Genomic DNA, 14,249 nt, shown 5'->3' on the forward strand with positions numbered 1-14,249 from the left:
TAGTAAGTACAACATTAAATATTTATAATTATATTTGATACATTTTTATACATAAATATTTTTATGATATAAAATCTTTATGATTTGTTCGATCTAAGATCATATAAATCTTAGAATTTTTATACGAATTTTGGAATAAGTTGTATAAAACTATTTATGAAATATTTTTATAAATATTTATAAAATATTCAAATAATTATTATAGACATGCCAAATAATTGTTATAATAAATATTTCGTAAACTTTTTATCAATATTGTACGCTGTATGGACAGGGTTTCATCAAAATATATTGTTAAATATTATATAGGCCTCAAACTTTTGGCAGACAGTGTATATAGCAAGTAACGGGACACTATATATACAAGTTGAGAATTCCTACATATCTTCAGTGTAGCTTTGACCATCAAAGAAGTCTTCCAAAGTAGATTTGCAATTTTAGTGTTAGAAGTATTTACTGTAGTTAGTGAACAAATTATGGAAACTGAAATACACAGAACGCCGATACAAAACTTTTATGCCGGAGAGTCGATCTTCATTACAGGTATTTACTGTGCAAGTAATTTATTAAAATTATCGTTATTAATTTTACTTATAACACGCTAATTTACAAAAAATACCTTTTTTAATTATTTTGAATTAAACAAAGTATTTTTTATTGATCTTTGGATGCTGATAATAATGTTTCTAGTCCATTTTTAACAGAACATCAAATTTATGAAGTAATCAAAGTTTATATTTATTTCCACCAATGTAGATTAACCTTCATCTCGATTTAACTTTTTCTCTATTTTCTTTTAGTTTCTTTTAGTTTATGCTTTTAAAAGTTGGAAAAAGATAAAAAGGAATTTACACCAAGATTAAAATTAATCTACATTATAGATAGTAAAATAGATGTCAATATGCAAAAAATGACTTTTTGAAATATTTGAAATTTTTTGTAAAAAGAGAAACACTTTCTAGTTAAAATGTTTCTTTGAATTTTTATACGAATTTTGGAATAATTTGTATAAAAATTCAAAAAATAATTTTTATTAAATTTATCTTGAAATTCAAATCAAAAGTTACAAACGCATTGTAAATTCCCTACAAAATAAATTTTTTTACTTCTTCTCTTATTTTTGAACTATTTTGTGAAAGATTTTTATATAAAGATTTATTAAAATAACAAAATTTTTTGCCTATAACGATTAAATCATATAATTTGTAGTTTATCAATATAAAACTATTAATTTTCTTTACGCGCGCCCTCACGCTCGTGTAGGCTTGGTGTGTGCAATTTGCCGTAATACATTCCGCTAAATATATTAACAAAAACATGTAGAACAATTTACTGTAAAAATCAAATGCGTACTGAAAAAACGTTTGCTATTTATAATTATAATTGCGTAGTAAAGTAATCAAGGTTAAGAGCTCCATTTTTATATTAATTACTGCTGTAATGTTAATACTCAATCAACAGACAATGTTTTTTAAATATTTATTTTTCATTATATTTAAAAAACAAATGTTTTCTGATTGAGTAATAATATATGATTATATAATTGCAATCCTTAGTATTTGATTGTAGTTACATATATGATTATAATTATACTATAAAAATAAAATTTTACTACAAATTATAATAATTTCAATTATTAAAAAAGAAAGTGGTATTATATATAGGCCGTGTATGTATTGTGGCCACTAGTATTATCTCCAATGAATGACAAATTCTGTTAATTACTTATTGAATCACTTGTGTAGCCTGCTGTTATGTAGTGGCCCTAATATGCAAATATTATAACGGCCGACATTTATTATAAAATATTTTTACATTTAACAATTACAAACCTTTCAAAGTATATTTTAACATTTAATCACATATACTTTCTTTTTTTTTAATCTTAATTGTATTATTAAATGAATATAAAGTAACTGTCCCAATTATTGCCGTTTTTTTCAATTGCAGTATTAAAATAAAAATTATACAGATGTTATTTATTAAAAATGTTTTAATGTTATACCGAGATTATCATACGCACAACAATATAAAATATTCGATAAGATTTACATTTATAAAATATTTAAAGGAGTTAAGAATGCACTTAAGAATGCTATCATTTTCTAACGAGAAAAAAAGCAGAATACATGTTTTGAAAATACATGGAAACGTAATAGAGTTACTGCATCTATGTGTTAAGGATTAACGTACCTTTATTATATACTATAAAATACTACAAAATAAGCATGTCAACTGCTACGACGTATTTAAGCTGCAGTAATTAAATCAGACAGTTACTCTATGTATACTTCAATTTTATCATTGTTCATTATTTAACATTTTTTTTATTACTTGACACTTTATTCAACACACTTTAAGTTACGTAAAACTAAACAATCGCATAAGATTTTGCTAATGTAACTTCTTAAATGTGCTGACGTTTCAATAAGCATGACCACTTTTTCAAAGCTTTTACATCAAAGTATACAACAGCGACGAATGCAGAATGTATTTAAAAAGATTTTACATTTCGTTTACACACCCCGACGGAAGAACTTCTGTAAAATTCTAAAAAATAAAAGCAATATTACGAAATATTACAAAACATAATTATCACAATCTATAAAATTCAAAAATTTCTACAAAAATAAAAATAAAAATGATAGAATTGGAACACTTTTGTTAAATTTTTCAATTTTTTATTATGTTTCTTTCTACAAATTTTTTAATCAACATCAAAGTACAGTTAACATTTCAAAAAAAAAAAAAAAAAAAAACTATTTTAAACTACAACTTACACGTATTCCAATTTTTTTTCTTAAAAGCGATTATCTATACAATTTGTCGTCAATGTTACTTACAAAGCGAATACGCGAGTTGCGGGTCACCAATTTTAACTCAACTTAGAGGGGGGGATATGTACTCACATCTTTACTATTATAAAGTTCGTTACGGATTTTGGACATTCTCGAGAAAATAATGATTCAATACTTTCAACATCTATTCCCGTTATAGTTTTAATTTTTTTTATAAGAAAACAAACTATACGATAATTGTTGATGATTTGACTGATTCCCATGGTGACTGATTTGACGGCTAGAATTTTTTATTCTTTATATACGTTAAAGATAACTTCAAAGCGAGTCAAAATGTTCGTTTGATTGATTTTATTACTTCGAGATGAATAAATAATTATTTAATTAAAGTAATATGTTTTATATTACCATTTCAAATCTTTGCTCGTCTTATTGATCTTACTTAATAATTTTTATGTATTTATTCTTAAAAAAAAAGTATTACGCAATAGTATCATAAATTACAATGTTCTCAGATTAAGAAGTTGAAAGTAGTATTTTGTGAAAATCTACAATTTTTTAGAAAATAGTACAAATCTCCATAAATTTTACAAATGTGACAAGCAAAATTTGATAGATTGTTTAATGTTAACAGTTTATACATAAATCTTCAAAGAAGTACAAATTTTAACGTTGCAGTGTGTCACCTACATTTACCGTAACAAAAGTGACACACGTAAGTCATTGACGTTTGACCCAATTATGAAGCTCCTAAAGTGCTCAAAACATTCTGTTAAAATCCACACGTTTTTCAAGGTCTCAACTAAATTACTCTGCTATGTAGACTTTAAAAAAGTTTAAAAAAGTTATAAAAATTATTTTTTGCATACATTGGAAAGAAATAATTAATTTTTAATTTAAAAAATTGTAACTTTATATATATATGTATATGTATTGTTATAAGGTACTTGAGCCGAATAAGGCCCAGTACAAAATAAGGCCCACTTTTAAATTTACCATTTAAAAACCCACTTTATGTTTGAAATATATGCTTAAAAGATATGTCATAGGAAGTAGATAAAGACTGAATAGGAAATTAATACCGCTAGCAACACGTTTAATCGGTGCAACAAAAGCTTGTAACAAAGTGGATAAATCAGTTGTTTTTATAAAAATGTGTTGTAAATTTAATAAGTATACATTATTTTATGGTTTATTACAACATATTATAATATGATTCAACTTTTTAACTATAGGAAAAAACAAATATGTATATCAATTTTTTGAAATAAATATACTCTTTTATAAATAATGTATTGATAAATAAGGCCCACTTGTACATTAATTGTTATAGTTATTGACATTTGTTTATTATGTATGTGGTTTGCAACAGAGAATAACAATTTTTAATGATACTAACTTTCCATAAGCTAAAATTGCACTAAAATAGCCAGAACTTCTTGTAGTTAAAATATTAATTATAGACAAAATTAAAAATAATTGTGATGTTTTACTAATATAATAGATCTTAAAGGATTTCGTATTTGTAATTAATAATTATTTTAACAGTGAGTTGGAAAATAATATTTAATTTCTTTATTATTTTTAATTTATTTTTAATTCGGGCCTTATTAAAAGCACAAAAATTTAATAAGGCCCAATGTCAGAGTTTAAAAACATTTCTTTTTCATTTACTTAAAAATATTTTATATAGAAGATAATTTTATTTTGGCGAGTGGTTGAAATAAACATTTTATTCTCATTTAGTTTATTTCAATATCTTTGTAAATAGAATTTACAAAAAATATGTTAGGTGGGTTTTACTCGGCTTGGGTACCTTATATATATATATATATATATATATATATATATATATATATATATATATATATATTGTTATATATGTATATAAAAAAACATTTTAGGATGTTTTTATATAAATATTATGCTTTGCAAAAAAATATTGCAGAAACCAAATATAGAAAAATTGTAATATTTGAGCATCTAAAATTATAGTATTTTTAAGTAAAGACAAATAATATTTTTTGAAGAAACAATCAGTTCGATTTTATTGTCAAGTACTAAATTGATTATTTATTGATGTAAAGAAATTAATAAGATAAAAAGCCGATAAGAGCTAATAGTTCATATTACAAACAGTTCTTTATTAAAAATCAACAAACTTTATACGTTTGACCCTTGGTTTGAGTCATTCTCAGTAAGTAACAGAAATCCGAGATTAAAATCGTAGGACCTAATTATCTGTTATATATATTTGCGCGCAAGCGCGCGCGTGCGTGCGTGCGTGCGTGCGTGTTGTATGTATGTGTATGTATGTGTACTATACATCTATAATATATTTACTTTTTTAATTTATTTTGTAGGAGGTACAGGATTTCTTGGAAAAGTCTTGATTGAGAAACTATTACGAAGTTGCTCCGATATTTCTACGATATATCTATTAATACGTTCGAAAAAAGGCAAATGCCCCAAAAATCGACTAGACGACATATTTGAAAAACCTGTGAGTATTTAGAAAACAATATTAAATTAATCTAATATATACGAAGGTTATTTGGAAAGTAAGGTCCAATTCTAAGGTTATAAAAAGTAAACCATCACTAATTTTTAAGAAGAAATTTTTTTATTTAATTTCTTATTTGTTTCTCTACATGTTTCTTTATTTTTCTACATAGTTTCCACATTTGTTTTTGGATCTTATTTTCCGAATAACCCTCGTATATTGCAACATATATTTGTAAATTTACTACTTAAATCTGTATAGATTTACAGTCAAGTAAAAAAAGAAGTACCCAATTTCCGTCAAAAAATCGTGCCGATTCTAGGCGATATAAATGTTGAAGGCTTCGGATTGTCGGAAAATGATAAGAACATACTAATAAATAAGGTGATTAATTTTTAATCCTTATTATTCTCTCACCTATACTATTGTATTCTAACAAAAATTATAATATATATCTAAACACAAGTACATATTTTATATAAATCTAATTATAATTAATAATTATTAAAGGGTTATATCACCCTGAACGCCTGAAAATACAGAGTAATTTTGAGAATTTTTTATAGCAAAATAATAAAACATGAAAATTTGGTTTGAAGGTCTGTAACGTACGTATCTTAACCTACACAAAACATTGGAAAAAATTTCTTTTTCATCAAGATGGCGGCAGTGGAGGTTTGTGAGTAAAACTGCTTTTTTTAGATGGGCCTCTGCGGCTTGCAGCGGAAATGCCATACACTTTCACTGAGGGCAGAAAACAAAGTATTTTTATAATCTACATTAAATTTGCTAGAGAAGTACACAAAAATATATTAAAAATATTGATGTTTGTAGAAATGTTGAACATTTAAAAATACTGTTTTATTTTTACTAAAAAATTCAGTGAAAAAGTATTTATAACAGAAAAAGTTGTTAACCAATCGTAAAAATCCTGTGTACTTCTCTAGAAAATTTCTACTGTAAAAATTTTAACTGAATCGGATAAAATTTGTTAAAGTTATGCTACAAGTCAATTAAAAAAAGCAGTCTTACTCGCAAACCTCCACGGTCGCCATCTTGACGAAAAAAACAATTTTAAAAAATGTTTTGTGTAGATTAAGATACGTACATTACAGATCTTCAAACCAAATTTCTATTTATTTTATTATTTTGCTATAAAAATTCCCAAAATTACTCTGTATTTTTAGGCGTTTAGGAAGATATGTAACCCCTTAACACAGTTTAGAAATAATGCAATAAGAAAAAAGTGTGTGTGTGTGTGTGTGTGTGTGTGTGTGTGTGTGTGTGTGTGTGTGTGTGTGTGTGTGTGTGTGTGTGTGTGCGTGCGTGCGTGCGTGCGTGCGTGCGTGCGTGCGTGCGTGCGTGCGTGCGTGCGTGCGTGCGTGCTATTTCTGACTGTAATTATGTAGTAAAATAATTATGAGCTTTATTTTTACAGTTAGTACTACTATAATGTTAGTAATAATAACCTTGTTTGTAATGCTGCCACCTATAACTAATTTTACTATAAATTATAATAATTACAATTTCACATATTAAATATAGTAAAATATCAAAATGTGTAAAAATAAAATTAATCTTTTTATTTAAGTGCAATTACAATTATGATAAATATAATCATTTATATATATATTTGCTTAATATTTACGTAATAATAAATATTATAACTTGCATGATTTAAACAACCATAAATATATAGAGTGTTCGATGATGATTGTATCCACGTTTTACCATAAGAGATGATTAACTTCTTTACTCTTTATAAATTACATGGAGTACAGTCATGGTTAAGATGCGCTCTTTTGGTAAAACGTGGATATAACCATTATCGAATATCCTTTATAGTTAACAATAAAACTGATTATAAGATAGTTATATTAATGGTAATAGCAACCATATTTTTATCTGACATTAAGATATATAGTCGTATACATATAAACTTCCTTTTATTTTCTTAATTTTTTGGCTAAATGTAATGTACATATATAATATGCATTACAGGTATCCATAATTTTTCATATGGCAGCAAATGTACGTTTTGACGAAGAAATCAAAGTTTCTACATTAATAAACATTAACGCTACCTCTACCATCTTGAAACTGGCAAAACATATGACAAATTTGAAGGTAATTCTTTTATCTGATAGATGTTCCATTAATAATTGTTGGTAAAAATTGTATTGTTATTTGTTTAAAAAATTTATATAAATTAAATATTTATCTTGCAGGCACTTATTCACGTATCAACTGTATACGCAAATTGTCATGTGGATCATATCGAAGAACGATTATACTCATATCCTATTAACCACAAAAATCTTATTACGCTCACAAACAGTTTACCCGAAGAGATGATCAAGAAGAAAATATCCAGGTATGTAATTTGCAATATAATAAAATTAATAGATATATAAATGTATAAATTATTGTTTGGGTAGAATTATTTCACAATGGCCAAATACATATACATTCACGAAAGCAATTGCGGAAGGGCTTCTCCGAGACGAAAACAGAGATTTACCAGTTGGAATATTTCGACCTGCGATAGGTAATAAAATAATTAATTATAAAAACTATTGAATTTCTTAATGAAAAAGTTTACTAATCGCATTCATATAAACACGTTTAACTGTAACTACAATATAATTATTTTTATTTTACATAAATGTTTACATTATAGAATTTTATAACTCTAAAATACAATAATAATAAACAATTATATATGCCCGTACGTGTGTGCGTGCCTGTGTTTTTTTATGCTAATTGATTTTCTTATCTCATTACGCATAATGGTAGAGAAGAAAAAAGTATTATAGCTATTGTCGATAATATGGCTACCCTTATTATCTTCGTTATTAATTGACGTATTCTAACAATTGTTTATAGAGTTATTTATTTAATAGCCCGCTATTTTTTAGTGATGCTAACATACCAATACATAATAAGTGGCAATTGTTATAAGGCATTTTTACTTTTGAGCACTTTTAAACTTTTCAAGGTATACATTTAACCTTTAATTACACATACTTCCTTATAATTCTTAAACTTGAGTATATTATCACACAAATGAACGTATATTTGAATATTTTTTTGTCATTTAATTTTTTATTTGGCTGTACATTTTGAGTTATATAAAGTTAAAACAATAACATGGAATTTTGTTTATATGGTTTTTCAAGCAAAATTTTTATTAATAGAGAGAGATATTTTGATCGTTGCTGTATCAACACAAATTGAACAAGAATGCCTTCTACAGTCGCAGCTAGGTTTTCGTGCTTGTATTGTCTGTGTGATTTTATATATTTTTCTCAAGTTCTATGAACTGCGCGCCGAATTAATTTTCAGTCATAACACAATTCTAAATTGAACAAGATTAATTAATATTACTTATTATTAAATATTAACTCTTTTCCCCTTGAAAAAACTGTAAAGAAATTATATGTGTAATATGAATCCGTAAAGAGGAATAATTACGATTTCTTTCAGTTGTATCCTGTGCCAACGAGCCACTTGTTGGATGGATCGACAATATGTATGGTCCGATAGGCATTGTCGTGTCTACGCTACTTGGCTTTACAAGATTTCATCATTGTGATCCCAATGTCACAGCAAATATAGTGCCAGTTGATTTCACCGTAAATGCATTAATTGCTAGTGCATGGGACGTATTTAACCAACGCAGGTATAATCATGTTCCATTTATAACACAAAATATTTTTAAAATATTTCTATGTCTACTAGATTCTGTCAAAAATATATTTTCAAAAATATTGTAGAAATAATTGGCAGAAATCTTTTCAAAATATTATTAAAATCTTTTTAACATATTTCTCATAATAATTTTTGGCTGATATAAAAAGATATTTTTAAAAATATTTGTAATAAATTTTTAAAATATTTTTAAAAACGTCATCATTTTCGATATAAATAATAATTAAAGCTTATATAAGTAAATAAAAATAGGAAATGATGAGCTCCGCAAGAGCTACGCAGGATGTCAAACGCCAATAAATAAATCTACCATAAATCAAAAGCTAACGTTTTGACCTTTAATGATGGTCTTTTAAAGTACAGATTTAACAGTCTATAAAACAAACATAACATTCACCTGATTACAATATGAACTTATCGAAATACCGTTGTATCTTATTATTTATATTTATTCGGTAACTTGATGTAATTTGGACTTTTATTTGGTTATTTCGATAAGTTTATTTTGTAATCAGGCAAATGTTATGTTTGTTTTATAGACTGTTAAATCTTTATTAAAGATAACCGTCATTAACAGTAAAAATGATTGCTTTATTTTAAATATTATTGACGTTAGTATTTATGCTGGATTTATTTATTGGCGTTTGACATCCTGCGTGGGTCTTGAGCTCAACATTTCCTATTTTTATGTTACTATTTTCATTTCTTAAAACCTTTTCAAATTATTGTTAAAACTTTTTTAAAATATTTTAAAATATTTCTTGTAATATGTTTGAGAAAGGTTCATAATATTGTGTGCTGTATAGGCTATAACACATCACGTTTGTTTTGAGCATATTTTATTTTCGTTAGGAACTATGAATATTAACGTATGATTATTTGCGACTTTAATGTATAAAGAAATAAAATGCATAATTTAAATCTTTTTAAATAAATTTATTTTTTTAGGAGGGGCAAAGACATGTTAATTTATAATTTCGTGTCACAAATTGATGGACCTACTTGGGCTGAATATCGTAATATATTTATTAACTTCAATAAAACGTATCCCTTGAATAATGCTATATATCTACCAATAATAATTTTCCTACGGCACAAAACACTTTATAAAATTTGCTTATGGCTTGGTCACTTTCTTCCGGCTTTGTTTGTGGATTTTGCAAACATCCTTTTAAATCATAAGCCAAGGTATCAACAATAAAAATGTCATAAGTATCTAATGGATTAATGATTAATATATTAAGAAAAAAAATTGTTGAAGAACTAAAATATTTAGTTATCCATTATATTGGGTGTATATTTAGTAATACATATGCGTGCAACTAAATATTGAGTAGATTTAATTAAGGGCACTTTCCAGTAATGAAACACAGTCATGTGTTGCATAGTATTACACAATGTCAACTTGTAGTTGGAACACTGTTTCTGTCGAAGCTAGACGTATTTGACCTCCAATGAATAAATATCGATTATTTGATATTGTTTTCAAAATCGCCCAAAAACTGAGGTTAAGAATGTTTACTAGGAAAAACGACATTTGCTCTAGTGACATGAAAAATGTAAAAATCTATGAGCAACACAAAATTAGCTACATAGCATTTTATCTGTGTACGATTGTGTCGATTTTCGTCACAGCTGAAAAGCACTCTATGCGGTAAAAAAATTTGAATGGTTGACATGGATGAACTGTACCTTTTCTTGTACAGCTAAATAACTATTAAATCAACCCAATATTTAATTGATCATATCGGACTAAATATTTTGGTTTTTTACCAAATGTTTTTTCTCATAGCAATTAACATGTAGATTTAATAGTCCATCTAGCCAAACAAAATTACATCTATAATATAAAAAATTATAATAACTTTACATTTATTTTAGAATGTGGAAATTGTATTTAAAGATTCATAAATTTTCCAATGCAATATCACCTTTTTGCACTAAAGAATGGACCTATGCCACTGACAATGTTCAAAAAATGTGGGATCATCTCACTGAAAAGGATCAACGCATATTTAAATTCAACATGATGGAATTTGACTGGTCAAATTATTTGATCAATCAGTATAAGGGTATACGTCTCTATTTACTCAATGATAATGACAGTACTTTAGAAATGAGTCGCATCAAATATAAAAGGTAACAAATCATTTTTAAAATTTTTTACTCATTTCCAATTTAATTTACAAACAAAATCTCTAATTTCAGATTTTATTGGACACATCAAATTATCAAAGCTGTATTTATCTTTATTGTCTTTTGGACTATCTTCATTATATTTACAAAAATGTTTTCATAATTTTTACAGAGATGGAAAGTAACTCGTTACTTGTAACAAAGTTACAGTTAGAGTTCCTTTTTTTTATAACTGTAACTTAACTTTGTTACTTTTTTTATCTGTAACTATTAACTTAACTTAGTTATATTTTTGTGTAACTAATAAATAAATTAATAGTTATTGCTGTGGTTGTTTTATATATTTCACTTATTTAATATAGGCTACACTCAAAAACATCACTCGAGTGTCATCGTGTTTTATTATATCTTTGTTTAACATTCGATAAACAAGCATAAAATGATATATGAAGTTACTCAAGCTATGTTTCCAAACGTAGCTTTAATGTAATTGATTAGATTTGAAATTAGGAATAAGTCGTAATCCTGTTACTTAACCGCTTATTGTTAGTAATTAAGTGTAATTGAACAATTGTTTAGCATTGGTAGTTCTGTAATATTGACATGTATAAAGAAGTTAAGAAATCATCTTCATAATAATATAATTGAATATTAAAGAAGAATAAATATTTTTAGTAAAATTTTAAAATTTTATTCCTTTTCTGTAGCGTTACATAACCATATAGGGGAGATCGGGGCAAATCGTTAGACGGGGTAATTCGATAATTGGAAATATCTTTTTATGGGTACATATTAAAAATTTACTTTAAACACTGTAAATATGTCCTAATGTAACGATGTTGTTAACAAAGTTTTGTTGGCAACAGCGTTATAGTGAAGTCGTAGTAGTGAAAAATGTGTTTTGCGACAGTCGAAGTAATTTCTAATTGTCAGCATTTCTTTGAAATTTAAGTAAGATAATAAGATAATAATAATTTTTGAAAACTTTGAATGTATCGTGTCCAGTTGAATGTATTTGAAACATTTCATGTTTACTTTTTGCTGTGTAATGTCTATTTTTATCGATCATACGCAATAATGCGCACAGTTGACGTTGGGGCTATTCGTAATATCAAGCACCGGGGCGATTCGTTAATACTGATTACAGTGCCTATGGGTAACCCTAACCTTATGTTAACTGCCTTACAAACGTCTACGCTACGCAGAATTAATCATTGAGGTAAACTGAAGTTCTTCATTGATTTAATTCAAACTTGATAATATTGTGTGTTTTAGTAGATAGAACATGAATATGAATATAAAATCGTCGCTTTTAAGCAGGTAAAATGTTATAAAGCAATAAAGATTGACACTTGTGAGGTTAGGAAATCTGTCACATCGATGGCATAAAAAGACATGCAAACGTGTATGTTTGCATTTGTTTTTTTTATACCTATATTCTTTATTAAATAAAAAAAATCTTAACAACCGTTTTTTTATAGTCTTTCAACTTAAAACACAAATTTCGGGATATTCCCGCACTAGTTATGAATTACCCCGGGCTTGAGGCTATTCGTAATTCTTGACATTGGTCGACATTTTTATATGTACTTCAAAGCAAGTATACTTTCATATTCTATCTATACCGGCATTGTGAAGGGAAAGATTCAACCTTTCAAATCGTCCTATGTTTTCTTTTTTTTAATGAATATAGAACTCAGGACTCATACAGCACAGAAAATTCCAACAATATTGCAGCAATGTTGCAATGTTGCAGATTGCAATGCAATATTACGGAGACATTGCAGAAACATAAATTAACAATATGCCTGCAACATCGCATTGCATATGCCAGCAATATTCCGGAAACATTGCAATATTATAATTTTTTAATAAAGTAGTGGCAATAAAGAGCCAAAGCAGAATATTCGCGTATAATAATATATTAATTTAATTTATCCATAATTATTCATCCGCATTTAGCAAACTAAGGTCGGGCGACGTTACTAAATTTTCCGCTGAATTTCTACATTCCCTAACAGTACAACCGTCCATACGAGGTGTGATCAAAAAGTAAGGTGACTTTTTGAATTTCGCGCGCTCTGTACACTCTAATTTCAAATTTTTTTTTTTTTTGTGTTGGTACACTCGTCACGATCATATGTTCACAGTTTTGACTGTATAGCATGTTGTTTTTATGTGAGAGGCATAAAGATTAGACTCGTGTTTGAGTGCTCGGCGATTTTTTGCTGTTGAAAATAATGGAGCAGAGAGTTTGTATTAATTTTTGTGTAAAAAATGGTATTAAGTGTTCAAAAACTCTTGAAATGTTGACAGTGGCGTACGGTGAGTCAACTTTGAGCAAAAAAAATGTTTATAAATGGTATAAGTTATTCCAAGAGAGCCGAGAAAATGTTAACGATAAACCTCGCTCTGGACGCCCCAGCACGTCAAAAACCGACGAAAATGTTCAGGAAGTGAAAGAAATTGTGTTGAAAAATCGTTGAATCACGATTAGAGAAATAGCTGATGATCTTAACATATCGTTTGGCTCATGCCAATCAATTTTAACGGATGTTTTGGGTATGACACGTGTGTCAGCGAAATTTGTCGTTACTAGTGAGTACTTTTTTGACCAAAAACAATACTATCACGCCTCAGCCACCGTATTCACCAGACTTGGCCCCTTGCGACTTTTTCCTCTTCCCAAAATTGAAAAGGCCTATGAAAGGACGAAGATTTGCGACGATTGAGGAGATTAAGGCTGCATCGCTGGAGGAGCTCAAGGCAATACCCAAAAGTGCATTTCAGAAATGTTTTGACGACTGGAAAAAGCGCTGGCACAAATGCATTGTATCAGAGGAGGATTATTTTGAAGGGGATAACATAATTTTGGATGAATAAATGAATATTTTTTTATAAAAATGAAAAGTCACTTTACTTTTTGATCATACCTCGTATATTCACTCCACGTAGGGCCGTCGATTGGTGACATGAAATTATAAATTAACATGTCTCTGCTTCTCCTAATAAAATAAATCTATTTAAATATATTTAAATTATATATTATATTGTTCTATAATAGAATTGCACATATTAATATTCATAGCATTGCGCATAAT

The 14,249-nt window shown here is 27.3% G+C and overlaps 1 protein-coding gene across 1 annotated transcript; it reads left to right on the plus strand.

The window, feature by feature from the left end:
* Positions 1 to 391: 391 nt before the first annotated feature.
* Positions 392 to 11,831, plus strand: LOC105199851 (fatty acyl-CoA reductase wat). Its single transcript, XM_039449945.1, has 10 exons — positions 392 to 543; positions 5,162 to 5,301; positions 5,563 to 5,685; positions 7,303 to 7,428; positions 7,530 to 7,675; positions 7,740 to 7,849; positions 8,788 to 8,983; positions 9,961 to 10,200; positions 10,894 to 11,151; positions 11,221 to 11,831. The coding sequence occupies exons 1-10, from the start codon at positions 477 to 479 to the stop codon at positions 11,309 to 11,311; spliced, it is 1,497 nt and encodes a 498-aa protein (XP_039305879.1). The 5' UTR covers positions 392 to 476; the 3' UTR covers positions 11,312 to 11,831.
* The last annotated feature ends 2,418 nt before the right edge of the window (positions 11,832 to 14,249 follow it).

Source organism: Solenopsis invicta, chromosome 5, assembly GCF_016802725.1.
Source record: "Solenopsis invicta isolate M01_SB chromosome 5, UNIL_Sinv_3.0, whole genome shotgun sequence".
NCBI lineage: Eukaryota > Metazoa > Arthropoda > Insecta > Hymenoptera > Formicidae > Solenopsis > Solenopsis invicta.

Bases quoted from the DNA above. Each gene is read 5' to 3' on its own strand.
- LOC105199851 (XM_039449945.1), top strand. From the start codon at position 477: ATGGAAACTGAAATACACAGAACGCCGATACAAAACTTTTATGCCGGA. The intron at 5,686-7,302 runs GTGATTAATTTT...TATGCATTACAG, and splicing joins AGAACATACTAATAAATAAG to GTATCCATAATTTTTCATAT. The intron at 7,676-7,739 runs GTATGTAATTTG...TTGTTTGGGTAG, and splicing joins ATCAAGAAGAAAATATCCAG to AATTATTTCACAATGGCCAA.